This window comes from Pipistrellus kuhlii, unplaced genomic scaffold (assembly GCF_014108245.1).
Source record: "Pipistrellus kuhlii isolate mPipKuh1 unplaced genomic scaffold, mPipKuh1.p scaffold_m20_p_8, whole genome shotgun sequence".
NCBI lineage: Eukaryota > Metazoa > Chordata > Mammalia > Chiroptera > Vespertilionidae > Pipistrellus > Pipistrellus kuhlii.
Window position 1 is genome coordinate 2,197,197 of NW_023425584.1, and position 20,205 is coordinate 2,217,401.

At 53.0% G+C, this 20,205-nt stretch overlaps 1 protein-coding gene across 1 annotated transcript; it reads left to right on the plus strand.

Moving 5' to 3' along the window:
• The first annotated feature begins 13,048 nt into the window (after positions 1–13,048).
• Positions 13,049–20,003, plus strand: BRI3 (brain protein I3). Its single transcript, XM_036424322.2, has 3 exons — positions 13,049–13,494; positions 14,032–14,134; positions 19,592–20,003. Exons 1-3 carry the CDS (start codon positions 13,353–13,355, stop codon positions 19,722–19,724), a joined length of 378 nt encoding a protein of 125 aa, XP_036280215.1. The 5' UTR covers positions 13,049–13,352; the 3' UTR covers positions 19,725–20,003.
• Positions 20,004–20,205: the final 202 nt, after the last annotated feature.

A 20,205-nucleotide genomic window follows, 5' to 3' on the forward strand; every position in this document is an offset into this window, starting at 1 on the left:
CATCCATCCTCAGTGCCCTGTGCTCCGGTAGAGCTGTGGGGAGCCCATCGCAGCTGAGCTGGGGCCTGCTTCATTGGTTCCTACCCAGGGCAGATCCCGCTGTGGTGGCAGTCGGCGGGGCTCTGCTTCTGGGCTGGGAAGACAGCTGTGGGCTTTCGGATAGAAAACATCCCTTGGAAGCAGGGTAATAATAAGCTTCATGTGTGTAAATGACTGTAAAACACAAGGGAAGATATGTTAGGTACAATTGGTTTGTTTGACAAGTTACATTTCTGGAGTCAAAATATAGAGTTTGCAGCCAGTAGAAATGCCTCACACTGTTGTCAGCCAGTGGCCGGTACGTGATGAGTGCAGAGTAATGCACCAAGCAGTGGAAGGCAGGTCCCGTGTGAGAGGGTTCTGGTCCACCGGGTCCATACAGAGACCCATGTGCCTCCTGGTACAGACATGTCAGGGCTTAACGGAAGATCTGAGTGCAAGCATTACTTTTCTCCTGGGGCATAGTTTATGTTCAACAAATTAACCTGGGCTCTCTTATCTACTCTGACCCTTGTACTTTGCTGTTGACATCAGTTTATCCTCCTTCACCCCTAATAATCACACATAAACCCCAATGGGTTTCAGTCTCCCCTTCCCTCTAACTCTCCATCTCCCCCATTGAACCTTTTCCGCTCCAGGTGAGAAGGTCTCTTGGCCAATGAGAACTCCCAACAGTGCTAGCGTAGAACCCAGCACATGGCAAGCACTCTGTAAACATGTGTGGAATGAACTCTTACCTTGGCCATGTTTGCATGACTTTGTATAACCAGCGGGAGGGCAGACAGCCGAGTTTCTTAGTGATTATCATTGACTTCCAGGCTTAGCCCCTTGTTTGTGATTTAGGTGTTAGGGATTTTTTTTTTTTCTTAGAAACAAAAACACTAGTTCTCTTCAAGGTAGTATTGCCGCCTGTATTTAGATATGTGAATTAGGACGTGCACATGAACTTCTAGTTGTACTTTTCTACAGTTTCTGCAAGTTTTCCTTTGCCAAAGATCGAAGGGAGAGAGGGAATGATCACATTTTTAGCTGCTTCATCTACCTACCACCTTAGTATCACAAGGAGAAACAAGTGTTGAAATTAATGAGCAGAGTGTAAGGAAGGAGCTACGGACACAATGTGACCCTGGGAGCGGGACATACCTGGCTGAGTGGTGAGAGGAGGCAGCCAAGGGCAAGGGGCAAGGAGCACCAGACTCAGAGCACTGGAGGTTGGCTCATTGGCTTCGCAAAGGGAAGGATGACTGTAAGCAGAATCAAAGTGAAGATACCATGAATCACTTGTGATGAAGAGTTTACTCCCAGCAAATGATAGTTTCTACAGAAAAAGTTAAAAATGGACAGTGGTTAACAAAGATTACACCATCAGAAAGAGCTGAGGAACGACCTAACTGCCTCTGTTTAACTTGTGGCAGTGGGGGAGGAGGTGGAGACAGGCAGACACGGGTGCAGGCCAGCTCTGCGAATCTCTGCCCTCTTGGCTCAAGCTCTTCCAAATGCTTTCAGTGCGTGACTTTGCTGTTATTTGGGGAATTGAGGGAGACTTGTTCATTCTGCTAATAGAGACTGAGTACCTTTTATGTGTTAAGCAGTTATTAAACCCTGGAAATTCCAATGTGAGTAAGAAAGTGACTCCTTCAACGAGCTCACAGTGTGGTCAGGAAGACAACTGAGAAAACAGTGACAGTGCAGCATGTGTGGAGGGTTGGAGTGGAGAACCTAGAGGATGAGGGCAGGGCCTGGGCCATTCCCCTGGGGTTCGGGAAGAGTTACCTTTGATGTACGGCTGAATGAGAATGGACAGCGGAAGAAGGAAGGTCGCTAGGACATGTGGGACAGTGGGGCCTGGAGGGGAAGCCTAGGAGTCTGATGAAGTAGAGGAGGGCCTGCAGCAGTGAGTTCTGCCAAGGCGGAGGCTGAAGGTTCATGGGCGCTGTGGCAGAAACAAGGCTACCCGGGAGGCAGAGCCTGGTGAGGAAAAGCCAGAGCTCTTTCCTGTGGCTGACCCTGGACTCCAGCCCACCCAGCCTGGCATCAGTCTAGCCATCACTCTGTCCCAAACACTGGAGATATATACAGTAATGTCCGTTACCCTGAAAACAGCTATTCATTTGGAGTGGTGCTGAAGCCAGCGTTTCTGGAACTCTGATTAAGCAGTGATATACATGGCCAAGTATCCCAATCCCAGAGAAACAGAGGTCATAATATTAGTAATATGTGACTGCCCACTGGATGCCAGGCACCATTGGCAATGCTGGACATGTACTTTCTCACTTCACCCTCCCTTTGACCCAAAGAGGCAGGTGAGGTGTTAGTCCCATTTTACAGATGAGGACACAGGCTCAGAGGCTGAGTGACATAGTAAGTGTTGGAGCTGGGATTTGAATCCCCTGTACCTGGCCTGAAAGAGAAGTGGCAGGGTTAGGATGGAGAAAATGAAAACAAGAAATGAAAGTTTAAAAAAGCAGAAATTGGCCCTAGCTAGTTTTGCTCAGTGGATAGAGCGTTGGCCCACAGATGGAAGGGTCACAGATTGAAGGGTCCCAGGTTCAATTCTGGTCAAGGGTGTGTACCTCGGATGCAGGCTTGATCCCTGGCCCTGGTCAGGGCACATGTGGGAGGCAACCAATCAATGTGTCTCACCTGTCGATTTCTCTCTCTTTGTCTCTCTCACTTCCTTCCACTCTCTCTAAAAAAACCAATGGAAAAGTATCCTCAGATGAGGATTAAGAACAAAAAGGCTGAAATGAGAATGAGGATTATCAGTTGTAAAGGCAGAAAAACATAGAACTTCTGACAATTGCAGAAAGTCAACTCTGCAAAGTCTGAAAGGACTAGGGGTGGGGAGTGAAGCAGTGGGGGTGGGGGAAGGATCCCCAGGTCTGCTGTGCCAGACCCTGAAATCAGGAAAATTGGTATTGAACTTTGTCACACCACATGAGCACTGCAGGGACCTTGGAGAGCTAATTCAATGCCTCTAATGTGGAAATTGAGGCCAGAGAGGAAAAATGTCTACGAAGTGTCACAGCCAGAACAGAATCCAGGTCTTCCTACCTGCAGACTAACGTTTCTGCAGTTTGGCAGCCACTCATCCTCCTTCTAATACCCTGATTTTCCTCTAGGAATCACCCTTTGCCTCGCTGAGCCCTCACTCATACCATGGGTCTTGGTCTGCTCTGGCTGCTGAAACAAGAACGTCATAGGCTGGGTGGCTTACCCAACAAGCATTTCTCACTGTTCTGGAGACTGGGAAGCCCAAGATGAAGGCTGCAGTAGCTCTGCTGTCTGGTGACAGCCTACTTCCTGACTTGCTAGATTAGGGGTGTCGAACTCAATCAGAGAAGGGGCCAAAATCTAAAATCCAGCCTAAATCGCGGGCCGAATGGTTTACTGAACAGTCATAAACTGTCATTGTGATGGAAACGCAGCGGAGTGCAGTGATGACAGCGCGGTGCGGGCCACATTGCAAGGCCTGGCGGGACGGATTTGGCCCGCGGGCCTTGTGTTTGACACATGTGTGCTAGATCCTCACAGGGGAGGGGGCTGCAGCTGTCACATACCTCTTATAAGGGCAGTACTCTCATCATGACTTAATTACCTCCCAAAGGCCCCGTCTCCAAATAGCATCCATTGGGATTAGGATTTCAATTTAGGAATTTGAGAGGGGGGATGTAAATCTATAACTCATAACAACCCACATCTCCAGACTAAGCCGGTCCATGAATGCCATTCCCTCACAAGTTAGGTTCCAGGTTAGATGTAGGACTGCACAAAGCCATCAGGATGAATCAGAGGCTTCTGCCTTTTCTCCTACTAGTGCTGACCCACGTGAGGCCTCCCCAGTTATCACAATCAGGGAAAAGTCTGTCTGCATCCTTGGCAAGGAGCAAGATCCAGGGGGGAAGGAGGAGGAAAAGTGACAGTTCCAGCCTCTAGGAGCACTGTGCCCGGCCTTCCATCAGTCACCATCCTAACTTTAGGAACACCATCACCTGCCTACCTCTCTGGGATGTCTGAGAGATGAAGTGAGAAGGTGTGTGCACGGCCCTTACATCAGTGCCCGGCACCCAGCAAGCTCTCACATATTACTGGTATTCATATCAGTGACTTTGAATTAAGTTTCTTTCACACAAAGGGATCTGAACAAAACAGTGGTCTGTTACTGCGACCACACCACACTGTATTCACAAAATTGCACATTGAGGTAATTGAAAGGGAGGTTATCCTGGATGAACTTGGTTTAATTAGGTGAGAGCCCTTTTAAAGAGGGATGCAGCTCTTTTTGAGGCTAGAAACTCCTGCTGGCCTTGCAGAAGCAAATAGCTGTGTTGTGAGCAGCCTCTTGGGAGGGCCACAGGGCAGGGGACCACAGACCTTTAGGTTCAGAGGGCAGCCAACAGCGCACAAGAAGCCGGGGCCCGCCGAAACAGGTTTGCCTCAGTGGTAGAGCGGCGGTCTGTGGACTGAAAGGTCCCAGGTTCGATTCCGGTCAAGGGCACGTACCTTGGTTGCGGGTGTGCAAGAGGCAGCTGGTCAATGTTTCTCTCTCATCGACGTTTTTAGCTCTCTATCTCTCTCCCTTCCTCTCTGTAAAAAATCAATAAAATATATTTTTTTAAAAAAAAGAAGCTGGGGCCCTCAATCCTCAGCTGTAAGAAACTGAATCCTGCCAACAGGATTGAACGGGGCTGACAGCAGATTCCTCCCCACTCCTACTTTCAGGTGAGAACGCAGCCTGGCCGACTCCTTTGTGAGACCCTATGGGGAGGACTAGCTAAGTAAGCTGTGCTGACTCCTGACCCATGGAAACTGAGATAATAAATGAGCATTGTTTTAAGTTGCTAAATCTGTTGGTAATTTGTGGTATAGCTTAGAAAACTAATACAGCAGGAGATTGCTAATATTTGGGTATGTTGTTTTCCCAGATTATAAAGTGTTTCTGTCTGTGTAAGTATAAACGGGTGAATGCATGAGACCAATAAACAAAGTCAGTGGTGGCCCCAGAATGAGCAGGAACTGTTAGCACTGGTGGTTACTCCTGAGAACCACAGGTGCCTAGTCCAGTGCTCACACACAAATGAGCAGGTCAGAGTGAGTTACCAGGCAATGCACTACCCAGATGTCCTCAAGAGAAGACATACCACGAAGATGCAATCAATCCTTCATTTCTTGGTGACATATTCATAAATGGTCTTGCTCATTTTAATACAGTACTAAGAATGCAAACATACATTTTTAATAATGCTAATTAAATTACTATTTTGCAGTGACAAGACTAGGCTAGCCAATCATAAAATCCCAAAGGTGGGTTATGTAATACTACCAAGCAAGACTTTTTTTTTTTTTTTTTACAGAGAGAAAGGGAGAATGATAGAAACATCAATGAGCCGAAACTGGTTTGGCTCAGTGGATAGAGCGTCAGCCTGCGGACTGAAAGGTTCCGGGTTCGATTCCGGTCAAGGGCATGTACCTCGATTGCAGGCATATCCCCAATAGGAGGTGTGCAAGAGGCAGCTGATCGATGTTTCTCTCTCATCGATGTTTCTAACTCTCTATCCCTCTCTCTTCCTCTCTGTAAAAAATCAATAAAATATATTTTTTTAAAAAGGAAGAAAGTACTACTAGTCCGTGAACATAGGGAATGGCCTGGACAGAGTGGGTCTTGCTGGGCTCCTCCCGAAAGCCCGTGCTTTTCTGGACCTGCATACCTGTAGGCACAGCACCTGGTACCCCTTCCTCCTGGCAGAGGTATAGAACTGCATTTCCCTTTCTGTTAGGTCTACTTTGGAACAGCGGAAGGAACTTGTCCTAGGAAAGGAAGGAAAGTGACCCACAAAAGTGAACTAATGAATGATGGTCTCATTTGAGGGGGGCTTGGTTCCTGGAATCAAGGGGGCCATTCTTGCCTAGTCATGGGCATAGGAAATACCTTCCTATGGGACTTTGTCTTTGGTGCCTGTCATATTTTATTCTTGCCTCCTTGCCCCTACAGTCCCTCTCATGGTTATGATTTTTATCAGGAATTGCCTTGGCAGTGGAATTAAACAGGCAATTTCCTGAACCTCTCCAGCTCCCAGAGTGAAATGTGGTAAGTGGCACTGAGCCTCTTCCTAATAGCAGGACTCCAGGCTCAGAACCTGAGAATCTTCGTGGTAGGGCAGGATTGTGAGGCTGCATTCTGAACTGGCCCTGCCCAGTTCCTCCCCGGTCACCCCACCTGAGATGGCTCTTCCCCCGTGGCTTTCTCCTCCACCGCTCATTCATGTGGTTGGCCACAGCTTGCCTTCTGCTGGAGCATAAGGGGTCTTTTCCCAGCTCAGTCCTCCGGCTCCCTCTCCCCACCCAGGGGCAGCTCACTGACGTTAGCCATGACCACAGTGCAGGCAGAAGGTAGGAGCCAACACACGGCCAAGGAGGGAGGGCAGGGTGGGCCTGGCAAGGAGAGGATGGAGGGACCTGAGAGGAGGAGAAGGGACGGGGGAAGAGAAGAGGGGTCCTTGTAGCAGAGGTGGCTTCTCACCTTCCTGAGGACCCTTGCCCCGGGCTTCATGAAGCACCTCCTCACAGCCTTGGTTTCCTGCTTCCTCTGCACCTGCAGGAGAGCTGAGTTCTGGGTGTTGATGCAAAATAGAATAATGGCCGAGGGAAGGAGACCACGACCCCACGGGCCTGCAAGAGCCCTGTAAAAATCACCATTACTAGGAAATGCTGACCTACAGAGAGGCTTTCTAGGTTTCATTGCATGAGTAAGTGTGGTCCATGGGGCAGAATGACAGTGAGGAATACCTCTTAGAGCAGGGGTGGGGATCATAGAGGCCCGTGAAGCCATTTGGCCGTGCAAAGGCTTTCGAGTGGTTCACAAGTCCCTTACCCTAGGAAGTGACCTCTCCGTCTCAACGTGGCAGTGGTCATTTGCTTGCTCCAACCAAAGAAGGTGCCCAGATGTCACCACATTCAGTACTCCGTGACTGGTAACAAGTTCACGTTTACCTTGGTTTCTCTCTGTCGTCATAAGCACTGGTGACAGATCATAGGGAAATACCTCTGTAAATCTGAGTAACTCCTCTTGACAGAGGGCAGAAAAGTTTCAGTTATATCGTTTCCCCTGAGTGACACTCTAATCTCAGGAAGCCACTCAGGAAATTCCACAGACTATCAGTCATCTCCATGGGCATCTTCCCTATGAGCTGGGCACTCGAGATTTCTCAAAACCAGGAATGGCCTTATGGAATGATCCAGACCTATTGCTAGCCTGAGTAGGGGATGTACTTCACGGTCTAAGGGCCAGAGCTCAATTCTGGAGGTGGGAGACCTAGGTTGGAATCCTTACTTACTAGCTTCTTCCTTGAAATCCCATTTAGTGGGATTCTATCATTCCTGAAAGGCAATGAAATAAAAATGCCTCCACAGAGGAGACATCGTTACAATTCTGAAAGGGTATGGAAATCCTGGTGTAAGAAAGCAGGCTCAGAGGTGAAGCTCAAGTCACACAGGGAATTTGTGGAACAACCCAGATGGGAACCAGGTGGTTCTAACCACAGCCCACTTCCTCCTCGTGCCTCCCTCAACATCCAAATTTGGCTGAAGTCTGCTTGCATTCCCCCTGCCCCCAATCTCAGAAGAACCCTTGTACAGTTACTCTGAATATGACAGATAAAAGGTGCTAACCTAAATTTGTGTGTGGTTGCCACAAATGTGTTGATGACCGTGTCTGAGCCTCTTACTAGTCTGCATGTTAGTACATCTGTGAATTCTGCAAGGCTTTTCAGTGCAGCTGCTTAGAAACTTATTCAGCTAGAAACTGGCCCATTCTGAATTTACTCTGTTCTTGTGAGAATTGCTAGAAAATGCTGACTTACAGAGATGCTTTCTAAGTTTCACTGTACAAGTAAGTGTGGTCCATGGGGCAGAATTATAGTGAGGAATACCTCTTAGAGCAGGGGTGGGGACCGTCTGGCCTGTGGGTCGAAGAGGCCCGTGAAATCATTTGGTCCAGCCCTGCATTAGGAGTGAGTTAATTAAATGTTTGACGAAATATAGCAGCCTAATTTTAAGTTGATAATTTTGTATGACCTGAGAATGATGTTATAAATATCCAAATGGCCCTTGGCAGAAAAAAGGTTCTGCACCCACGTCTTAGAGAATGGAGGGAGTAGTATGGCTTTTAATACCTTAATATGTATATTACTTGTGATAAGGTTTATCACGTGACTTAGCATGAAGTTGTATGTCATTTAAAATTTTTGCACTTAATTTAGAAAATATTTAGAAATACTTGCCTGATAGAATTGTAGTAAGGCTTACCATAAAACTTAAAACTCAGTGTTTATCTAAGATAAACATTTAGCAAACATTCATCAAATATTTGGCGAGGGCCTTCTGTGAGCTGGGCACTTGTAATTGGTTACAGCGTTGGATTTTGAAATGAATTTGCTTCCCTTTTTTTTGTTCGTTTCTTGCCACAATCCCAACCATGTGAGGTCCTAGCTTAAATGTGCAAGAGGCTCATGTGATGGGTTATCAGCACTTCCCGAGGCATGCGGGAAGGTCTCACTTACCGTTTTGGTTTCCTCTGGCTCCACTGCCCACCAGTTCCCTTGCTGAGTGCTCCCAGCAAAAACCTACACACAGCAGTTAAAATCATACGTACTCACTTTTATGGAAATGGCAATACTACAATCTGTTTTAATGGAGGCATGGTATAAAAGTAGATCCCTAGCAGAATTTCAGCTGACTAAAAACATGCACAGAGGAAGGTATGTTCCAAATCTGCAATAGGAACGGATTCCTGTTAACATCGGCAAACAGTGGCTGGCTTTTCTTGTGCACCTTGTGTGGAGGCAGTGCGCTGTGACCCTTAGGGTCCCGTGGGCTGGTTCTGGGATCTGAAGAGCCATCTTTCCTGGCTCAGAGTCCTCCAAAAGGTTAGGAAGCCTCTCTGGGCCTCGGGCTCCTCACCAAGCCGTGGGGGCTGTTGATGCCTACCTTGGCCAGTGGTAAACTGAGATAGAAAGTATGTTGCAGGGAAGGTGGCACGTGGTCTCTGCAGTGTCACTGACTTCAGTCAGCTCTTCCCCTGCAGATCATGGCTCTTTAGCCTGGTCAAGCACCCATCCTCCTCTCTCCTCCGACCCCGGCACTCCCTCTCTGTCCCAGGTTTCAGCTGCTGAACTGCTTCCTGTTTATATAGAAAATAAGCCATCAGATGAAAGCAACTCCTCCTTCCAGCTGCCCACCTGCACCAGTGCCCATGTGCTGCACCTTCTCCCCAGGCCTGTGGTGACTGCCCCCCGGAGCACTAGACTCCATCCTCTGTGCCACCTCCTTCCCTCTTCCAGATCAGACTGTTCCCCTGGCTTATCAACACACTGTGACTTTCCCTCCCATTAAAACAAACGAGCAATCACACCGAAGCTGGTCCTCCTGGTCTCTTCATGGCTCTGCCCACCTCGACTCACCCACTCTGACCCCCATGTAAAATCACAGGCCACTGCACCTCCTGTCCACCTCACTTCATTTGCCCATGACTCTGCTCACTTTACACCCCCCTCTCCACCACAGCGCTTACCACTTTCCAACACTGCCCCTACCCCATTAGAGTGGACTCCACAAGGTAGACTACCACCTGTTTTACTGCATCCTGGGCAAAGTATGTGCTCCAAAATATTTGCCCAGTGGGTGGACAGCTGTTAGCCACTGAGATGGTCTCAGACCTTTTATCATAGGATAATGCTTCACAGACACCTTCCTGCATCTGCCCTCTGATTAGGGATCACTTTGGGATTTGCATGCACCAAGTAAGCAGGTGCCAGTGTGAGCTGGCCTCTTCCCCACTCCCTGAGCTGCTGCTTCTGATCCACATCCAAACTCTAGCACCACTGTCACCTGAGCTGGAAACCTGACCATCCTGTCTTCCACATCCACCCAGGTCATCAAGTCTTAATAGGCTCTTAATCTCTTTCACACCTTTCTTCTCTGTCTCCACAGCTGCCCTTCCTCCTGGATCCCTGTGCCTTTACGATTTACAGGGCTGCCGAAGTCATTGTTCTAATATGCAGATCTGATGGCCTTCTCCCAGTTTAAACTCTGTGCAGTTCCGCTATGAGCTCTTACAGGCTGCCATCCCACCTCCAATATCTGGGCCCGTCCCCTTCCTCCCTCCAGCCCCACCCTTGCCTCCTGGAGATCCTCCCTGGACTCCAGCCACACCAAGCGATTCAGTCTTGGCAGGTCGTGTGGCTCGCTCTTTGGGACTGGAGTTCACTCTGCCTGAATGCTCGTCCCCTGGTCCTGTCCTGCAGGCCAAGTCACCGCTGGCCTTCCAGGTGGGGCTTCCTCCTGCCTGAGAGGCACGCAGGGCTCCCCAGCACCCGTAACCCTCTCACCGCGCTGCTGCTGTGAATGTTGTCTGGCTCCCTAACCAGCTGTTCCTCTCCCCCCCCCCCTAATATATTTTATTGATTTTTTACAGAGAGGAAGAGAGAGGGATAGAGAGCTAGAAACATCAATGAGAGAGAATCATTGATCAGCTGCCTCTTGCACACCCCCTACCGGAGATGTGCCACAACCAAGGCACATGTCCTTGACCGGAATCGAACCTGGGACCTCTTAGTCCACAGGCTGATGCTCTATCCACAGAGCCAAACCGGTTTCGGCAGGCTGTTCCTTTTGTGTGTTCCCGGTCAGTCCAGGTTGCATGGTGGAACCTGGGATAGTGTGCCACACTCAGGTTGTTGGATGAATGGAGGAGAGGGACCTGCTGTGGGTCAGAGGGCAGCCTTCGGCACCATGATGCTGGGAAATTCCCAGCCACACCATGTCATTCACTAATGCGGCTCCCAGGATTGCCAAGCTGGGGCACTTCGGGGAGGAAGTCAGCTTTGGAAGAGAAGGAGCCAGAGGCTACATGTTTTGTGGAGTTTGATGAGCAAACATAGGCCTGGAAGAAGGGAAAATTAACCATGGAACTGAAGGGACAGCTGCCAACTCACATCTAGTCCAACAGGGAAGGACATTGCTGAGATGGCCGACGCTGCGCGCTGGCAGTTTGCACGGCAGGGATGGACAGGGACCCCGTGGGTGCCCGCAGCTGTCTAGGTGTTAGGAGGTCTGACTGGAGCCCACTTCTCCTCACTGGCTGATGGGGTTTGGCATGGGGTTGCACCAGTTTTTGCCAGCAGGGGCTTTCACTTTCAGCTGTCCCAATCCTATGGCTCACTTCTCAGCTGCTCCGAGGAGCCCAGGGCCTTGCCACTCCAGGCCAGGACCTTACCTGACCCCCTCAGCCAGGCTCCGTTCTTGACCTGGCTCTCCCCTAATGCTAGCCCAGGCCCTTCCCTGGCCTGCCCCTCAGTCCTCCCTGCAGGATAGGCAGGGTGATGGGAATGAGCTCTGGAGCTATCCCTGTGAGAAATAAGACGATGTTGATCCTGAGAAGAATATACCTGCCAAAAAGGACTCTTCATGGTTAATTAGGCTCAAGTTAATAACCAGAGCCTAGGGGCCATTGCTTACACAGGTCCCTCATGTACACCACATTTCCAGGGAAACTTCCAGGCTTTCTGCCTGTCTTCTAGCCCAGCTGAGCTGACTCTTGTGGGAGCGCCAAGGATCAAAATTGAACCAATGGGACTGAGGCTTTCCCCATCCAATCGGCTGCACAACTATATCATTAGCATTTTTACTGAACCATTAGAGGAACTCCATTCCAACCAATCAGGACAGTGGTGTTTAGACTATTTGCATGAAAGTGGGCCAATCAGGGATCAGGGGTGGGCACTTCTTTCTATATAAGTCTGCTTTGAGGCGCTCACTTCCAGTTTACACCAAAGACATTCTTGGTGGCTGGAATTACCGCACCAGTAGAGCTGTAACATCCCATTAGGGTTGCTTACTGTTGAGTTGAATTGCTACAGCAAGCGACCTTCAGTTGACATTGGTGTTTTAGGAGCAATTGAAGATCGGGCAGGGAGCTGCAGTTGCCCCTGACCTACGTCAAAATTCAGGCCACATGACAAAGGATGGGAGGTTCCGAGGAGCTGCAGACGTGAGGGGCCTCAGGCTTGCAGAGCTTTCTTTTCTCTTTTTGTGTTAAGCCTCACACAGGATACCCGCTCCCCCTCCCCCACACACACACACATTGATTTTTAAAGAGAGTGGAAGTGAGGGAGGGAGGGAAAGAAGGGAGGGGGGAGATGTGAGAGAGACACAATGGTTGGTTGCCTCCTGCACAGACCAGGGCTGGGGATGGGACTGAGACCCATTCCCTTTGTGCGAGGGACAATCTAACCACTGAGCCACACCGGTCAGGGCTGCCGGTCGTTCTTTTGGAAGTGTTGTTACAAACCCATTAAGCATTAGGTTGGACAACAAAAATGCTTCCGTGATGGAGCCTGACAGAGGGATCTCGGTCAGGTGTAGGTCACGTCCTCACTACCGAGCCTCAGTGTCTGGTCTGTAAATTAGGAATCAATACCTCCTGAGTTACTGTGACAGTTAGCCACGCCGAGGAACAGTGATTGGACAGTGCCTGTCACCCAGGAGGTGCCCAGGGTTTTTGTCCCTCTGGGGGAGTTATTGGTAGCCAGTACTATAAATCCCCTCATCTGATTTGTCAAGAAAACCCCAGCTGAGCGCAGCAGGCCGGGCTCAGACACGGGCTCAGACACGCTCCCTGCTTTTTCCCGTGGGAGTTGACTCTTCCACGGACCCTGGTTACGTGCTGATGGGGAGCCAGAGCCGCTCAGAATGCGGAGCCCCGTCCTTCTGCCCAGGGGCGGCGACGTCCAGGGGTGGCCCTCCTCCCGGCCCTCCGAGCCCCGTGGTGGGTGGTCTTGGGCCTTAGGATTCCCCGCCGGCAGAGTCTCCGCGTCCTTGGAGATGGGTGGCCAGCCCTAACGCTGGGTCGGGGGTCCAAGGGCCACGACTCTGGTGCAGCGTCTGCGGGTGGGGGTGCGGGTCGGGGTGTACGTGTGCGCGCGCGTTCTCCTCGAGATGGGAGATCTGGGAGCAGCGGGTGCCAGGCGGGGAGACCGGGCAGAAAGGCGCCTAGGTCACCGCCAACAGGTGGCTGGCGGTGGCTCCTTTAAGACGCCGCGCCGCCCCGCCCCGCGCCGCCCCCACCCCCGCCGGGAGCCGCGCCACGTGACCCGAGTCTTGTGACTGGCGGGAGGGGGGCGGAGGGGAAGCCCGCCCGCCGCCCGCCGGGAGCGGGACTCGCCTCTACGCCGCCCGGGTGTCCCCACGAGTCAGCGCCGGGGCCGGGGCCGGAGCCGGAGCGGGAGCTGAGCCGGGCGCGGTGGGCGCCGCCCGCCATGGACCACAAGCCCCTGCTGCAGGACCGGCCGCCCACCTACAACCTGGAGGCCGGCCAGGGCGACTTCGCGTGCGGCCCGCATGGCTACGGCGCCATCCCCACCGCGCCCCCGCCGCCGCCCTACCCCTACCTCGTCACAGGTGGGCCCGCGGGCGGGGGCGGCGTGGGGTCCCGGGGCGGGGGAGGGAGCTGGGGAACGGGCTTCGGGGGCGGGGCTGGGGGCGGGCCAAGCGGGCGGCGCCCCGGGAGCAAACTTGAGACCGAGTCCTCCGGCGACCTTTAACCCCAAACCAACTTTCCCCCGGCGCAGCCGGGCACCAGCGCGCCTTTCGGGAACGCGGGGCCCTAGTGTCCGCAGCCCCCGAGGAGGGGCCGGGGAACCTCCCGCACCAGGAAGCTGCTGGCGGGCCCTGGCGTCTGGGCGCTGCCCGAGCGCCCTCAGCACACCTGGGGGGTGGGGGTGAGGTGCCCGCCTTTCTCAGGAAGCCTCACAACCCAGTTTCAAATTAACTTTATTAACGAGGCTCTGCCTGCCCTTTAGCACCTCATAGAGCCCTTGGAGGCACTTGGTGAGGGCAGCTGTTGTCTTGATTTTGAAAAGGAGAGTTTGGTGGCGAGGAGGAAGGGCAGGGGCAGCAGTTCCCCCGCCCCTTTCTGATGTGCCTTCCTGTCCACAGGGATACCTACCAGCCACCCCAGGGTCTACAACATCCACAGTCGAAATGTCACCCGGTACCCTGCCAATTCCATCGTTGTCGTTGGTGGCTGCCCAGTCTGCAGGTATGTCACAGGTCTGGGGCTGGCTGGCCCCCAGAAGCCTCTGGGAACACACACACCCAGAATCTCACAAAGGCAGGGTCCTTGAGTTGGGTCAGTCTGGATTTGGGACAAGCTGCAGTGGGCAAGCATGGGTTCGGTGATCCTGGGTTGAACATGTTTCCTAGAGCAGCTGGGGTGGGTTCTGTTTCTTGGACAGTTGAGTGGTGTGGGCCATTGAGCCCCAAGTGACTGGGATGCAGTTGGACTGACAGTGTCACATCCTGGTTCCTGAGGCGGTGGTGGCTTCCTTTTCAGGGCACGGGCTATGTGAAGTGTGCGGGCAGGGGAGCCCTGACTCAGGTGGCCCGTGTGTTCTAGAAGGAGGAGGTCCTAGGAGCCAGGAGAGCTACAGCTGTGAGCGCTGTTAGTGGAAACCCATGGTTCCTCTCCCAGCGGGAGCGGTTTTTCTATCCTTGGACTGGAGCCTCCAGTCTTCTGATGCCTGTTGATCAGAAGGGCCTGAGCCGCTTGTTCTGTGTGTCCTGAGGATCCAAACCAGAGGAAGACTGGTCCCTGCCCTCGGTGGATTCAGTGCTTGGACGGCTTAGGGAGCACGGACTTGGCACGGACCTTTTTCCTGCCTGGAGGAGGAAGTTCACATTTCTGAGATGGGATTGAGAAACCCTGGTTTACACTTAGATTTAATTTCAAAAGTGCGTCTAGAAGGCCCCCAGTGGAGTCAAAGGGAAGTTAATGATTTCAGAGTCACAGGGGGAGCTAGGGCTCAGGAAGAGGGAGGGCATTGGGGGGGGGGGGCGCCCAAAAGACTGGCCTGCCAGAGCCAACCATGCGCTCAACAAAGGGCTGGGGGCAGGGAGAGTCCCGGAGCTGTGTGCCAGCGCACCCCATTTGCAAATCCAGGAAGGGTGTCTCTTCTGACAGCTGGTGAAAGGCCTTTGGAGAATGTGAAGGGGGAGGGAGAGGAGGGCAGACATGCGGCACTAGGGGGCGTCAGAGCTGTGGGTTTGAAGGTCTGTACATGGTGGATTGGGATTAGCTGCGGCATGGACTTGGGGGCTGGTCCCATGCTTCCGGACAGGGCAAGGCTCACGGCTTGGTCCCATGTGGAGGGAGCCACCCGGCCTCCTGGGAAGTTACAGGAAGAGGGAATGCCGGGAAAGCACTGTGTTAGCTGAGGCTGGCTCTGGGTGCTCAGCTCGGTGTGTGCATAGCCCTTCGGTCCCACTCGGCCTGGCTGGAGGGCTCCCAGGGCCTAGTTTTCGAAGCGGGGTCTTCAGATCATCTCCCATTTGAAGGAGGGGTGTTAGGCTGGCAAATTCAAGGAAGATCAGGAAGGCACCTGAAGCAGAGGAATCTGGCTGGGATTTCAGTGTCTCCCTGCCATACCTGCCACTTCATAGGAGTGCCCAGCCTGCCATAGGAGCTGGGTTCAGACCCTGGCCCTGGCAGCCACCAGCTGGGCCTATGTTCCCCTCTGGGTGGGATATCTATGGGATGGAGAGTCTGTGAGGCTCTTGTAGGCCCAGTCCCTGAGTTCAGAGGAGTGGACCCCAGCACCAAGCCCCCTGTGGCTGGTGGAGGCGGGGAGCCAAGGCTGAGATGTCTCCAGGGCTGTGAAGCTTCCGGCCACTGGCTGGGCTGCTGCCAGGTGGGGGAGCATTTCCCGACACCCCTTTTCCCTCCATCGGGAGCTGTGTCATTCCGGAGGCCAGTGGCCTCTGCCCCATGGCCCCCGGTCATTCGGAATCCGGACTAAGGTCGGGCTGTGTTCTCTGCTCTCGGAGTTTTCCGTGGGGCTGAGAGTAAGGGTGCCTGCATTTGGAACCAGGCTTCTTCCTTGGAATCACTCTCTTCCGCCTCTGGGTGGTGGGTGGCGGGTGGCAGGCAGTGAGGAGTGGGTGCTCTGAGAACAGGTTTGGGGGATCGAGTTGGGACCAGACACTCTTGACTCCCCCCGAGGCATGTCCTCCTGTGGGCCCTCTCGTCTGTGGTGTGAGAAGAACAGACGCCAGCAGTAACTTGGGTTTCTCACATGGGAGTGTCCCTGCCCTTCCTGGGGGGGGGGGGGGGCGGGGAGGGCCCTTAGCCCTCCGCCTCTGCAGTGGTGCGTGGTGTGGGCGTGGCTGGCCAGTGGGCTGAGGCTGGCCAAGAGCTGGGCAGCACTAAGGAGGGAGAGGCCCGGGCACTTTCCCGGGGAGCGCCACTGTGGTTTGGGGGTGGGGGTGGTAGGGGCCCTGGTTAGGGCCTCTCCGGGGAGGAGAGGTTTCCCCTGGGCGCAGTCCGGGGCAGCCGCTGTGTGTCTGGAGTCTTGGGGTTGGGAGACAGGCCACTTCTCAGTGACTGCACTGCTGCCTCCCTTTCCATCCCGCCCGCCAAACGCCGTCCCTGCCCTCCCGGGAGGCTTGGCAGGAATTCGCTGGTCACACGGCTGCGATTCCCTGAGTGAGGTCTGGTGTAAGAGGTCTGTCACTTGTCATTGTCATTGTCCGGCCTTCCCTTAAGCAGCCTGACTTTTAGCCAACTGTATGAATATTTCTTTTGACTCCAGCACATACTCTTCATCTCAGCCCCGCCGTGGCCTCTGAACCAGTCCTCCCTGCCCCTGGATGCAGGACGAGGCGGTAGCACTGTGGTCTGGGATCTGGGCCTGGCTGAGTTCACCTCGGCTGTGGTGAGAAGGCCCTGAACAGCAGGGGTCAAACCTGGAATGTGCAAGTAGTAGGCACAAGCAGTAGGCGCAGGGCCTGCCTGGCACTGAGCCCCCACCGACACTGGATAGGTATCGTTGGGTGTTTAGCTTTTAGGAGGAAATCCAGGAGCAAGTGGGGTCATGGAAGCCAAGACAGAGGCTGAAGGAAAAGTGTCAGTCCAGGGTGCGGCATGGGTGGTCAGCATGGGCACTGCTGGTGACCCTGGGAGAGTGCTGGGAGGGAGAGGCAGGGCTGAAGCGTGACACGGCTCTGGGTGACAAGAAGTGGACAGCTCAGAGAGGCCGGGGCCTGTGACACAACCTTGGGGAGCTGACTGCCTGGACATCCTGGGCTGGGGGTTGGGGATAGTGGAAGACTCCCAGGCCCCTGCTCTGGCCTATGCTTTGCTCAGAGGCCTGGTCCTCAGGCTTGTTCCCAACTGCCCTGGAGTGGCCGGTTTCTGCCCCAGAGAGGCAGGTGTGCCTCCCGCTGCTGAGGGTAGAGCCGGGACCTGGTCTCAGAAGGGAGCTGGCTGGGTGCTTTGGGCATCTACCCCCTAACCCCCCACCCCCCAGGCTCCAGGCCTTGGATGACCTGGAGGAAGTCCTCCCTGAGGCTGTCCTGTGAGGGCTGGGCTGGAATTGCTCTCTTGGGCCACTCTGTGCGGTGCAGTGAGTGAGTGGGGATGAGGAGTAAGGGCTGCCAGAGCTGGGCACTAACTGCCGGGCACAGGCATGGGGAGGCCCCGGATGGGTGGAGCTGGTTTGGTGCCAGAGCTCCGAGTGTCCGAGGCCCGAAGGCCACCTCTCTGCTCTGGAAGTGGCTGGATCAGCATCAGTAGTTGTAGCAGCTGTTGGCCATGACTGTGGGCAGAGCAGGTGTGCTCCCAGCCTATCACATCCACCTCCGTGCAGGGAAGCAGCTGGTGGCCCAGGGCCTTCCTGAGCCCCCATCCCCTCCTTTGGCAGCAGGGCCTCGGGTGCCTTTCAGCTGGACCTGACGCCGCCTGTCTGGACATGTGGTCTGAGGGCCCCGAGGGCCGAGGACCTGACCTTTGTAGTACTCAGAACACAGGAAGTGGTACCTGCCACACACACTCAGGCCTGCCGATCGCTGTCCCTCAGACCTGGCCTTGCCTGTGCTCTAGTCCAGCTGGTCACACACACACGAAGGGCGGCACCCATGAGCCTGGGAAATGGGGTGAGACAAAGGGAATGGGCATCTTTCCTACAGGAGCTCAGGTCCTTTTCTAAACTAACGCACGTGGTGACTCCAATGCAGTTTGACCAAACACCCCCTCCCTGCCTTTTCTGCAGAGCTCATGGGGAAACGTGTTTCAGGATGAGCACGTTTGGGAAATACTTCAGAATGTGCTGTCCCTTGTAGATGTTTTAGGCACTTCCCTCCTGAGTGGGTGGCGGCGGGTGGACATGGTGACTTTCTTAAAGCTGTTGAAAACCAGACTTCCTCTTATCCTGGTGTATTTTTCATGACTCCCAGTGGAGAGGGAGCCGGCTCGGCTCAGCTGGGCTGGGCTGGGGGTGTGCTGCACCGGCCCTCCTGCAGCTGATGGTTAGCAGCCGTCACATGGGCTCGTGACTTCCTGAGAAGGGGCTGCAGCAGTAGCAGCTCTGGCATTTTGAGGAGGAAGCCCTCTTGTTTATTCTTTCATTAAGCGGAACCTCCCTTCTCCTCCATGCGAAAGGGGGTAAAATAAGGAGCGAAACGTTGTGGGCATTCGGATCCTTAGCAGTGTTTGCTGACGAGGGGGCTGAGAAGTGGAGAGGCAGTGGCTTCAGAAAGACCAAGGAAGCTGGGCGGACATGCAGGGGCGTGGGAGAATGGGTGCAAAGGAATTAAAGCAGTGGGAAGGAATGCCAGGCCCTCCCCACCCGCAGGTACCCTCAGCTCACAGCGAGGTGGTCAGGGCTGCAGGTGCCCCGGTCCCCAGGGAGCAGCTGGTCCCTGTTGGCTTTCCTTGGCTCCCAGTCTGTCTGGTGGGAGTGGAACATCTCATTTGGGCTGAGCCGGCTCTTGTGTTCTCATTTTAATTTCAGCTGTGTCCAGAACTTTCCAGAAGTAGCCTAAGGACTAAAGGTGGAGCTCTTGCTCCTCACTTTGGGGGCCTTCAGTCTGGGTGGTGAGTCCAGGCCTCTGACCTATACTCACTGCCACCTGCTCGGTGACGTCCCCAGGTCTTAGGTAGTATAGATTGTGCACTAAAAGGTAAAAGTGTCTTTTCTCCCCTGAAGTTTGAGATGAAATTTCTGAAGTGGCCTTTTAGACACTGTGTGAACACGGCCGATTTGTCTTTCATTAGAAATCTGCTGCCCGTCCTCCCCCCGAAAATAGAAAAACCAAACAAAATTCTGAACTCTATTCCTGTTTGTAATATTGCCCTCTAGGGATAAAAAAACTTTTCAATTCTGGGGAAAAAATACTCAAATGATTGTTTTCTTGGCCTTGTATTTTCAGAGACGTAAAAATTTCATAAACTAGCATTTGTTCCTTGTTCTTCTGTAAAAGGAACTATGGTAGACGACATGGCCACTGAACGTGCCTTTATAAGTAAGCGAGGATAGCTTTCGAGCAGTTCCCCTTTCGTCATGGTCTGGGTCTGGTGACAGCAGCAGTTTGCCTTCCCTCCAAACACGGCAGACTGTTGGCGGATCTCCAGGTGGTATGGCTGGTCGCACTGACGCGCCAAAGGTCTGGTGGGACATCAGGCCGAGGGCCCTAACCTAAGCCCCCCTCTCTCTCTCCACAGAGTCGGGGTTCTGGAGGACTCCTTCACCTTCCTGGGCATCTTAATGGCCATCGTCTTCTTCCCCATCGGCTTCCTCTGCTGTTTTGCCTTGAGGAAGCGGAGATGTCCCAACTGTGGAGCAAACTTTTCCTAAGGGAACCGCACGCTGGCTTCCCTTCCTCCAGCTGTCTTTTTCTAAGGGGAACGTGTACAGTAGCTTTATTTGATTAAGCTTCGGGGCTGTTTTGTAAGGGAGGTGGGATAGATTGGGCATGTGTGAGCTGGGTTCAGGGTACAGGTCACGGAGTGTGGACACGTGACAACACTGCTCCCAGGGTTAATGACAACTCAGAAAAGCACTTTTATTTTTTGCAGTCTTCAATTTGAGAAAGGTGAGAAATTGTTTTAAATAAATGAGATTCATACCATTGTTTACCTGGATCTGCTTATTCAGTGTTTGCACACTGCCACTTGCAGAAATTAACTTCTGTTTGGAAAATCTCAAACGTGAAAAAGAAACTATAATTACGTACCCACCACCCAGCTTCAACACTGTTCAATTCTGTTATTTTTCTTGATAGGCATTTACAGCTCAAGAAAACGTTCTTGTTTTCACGTTCTTTTATTTTATAATA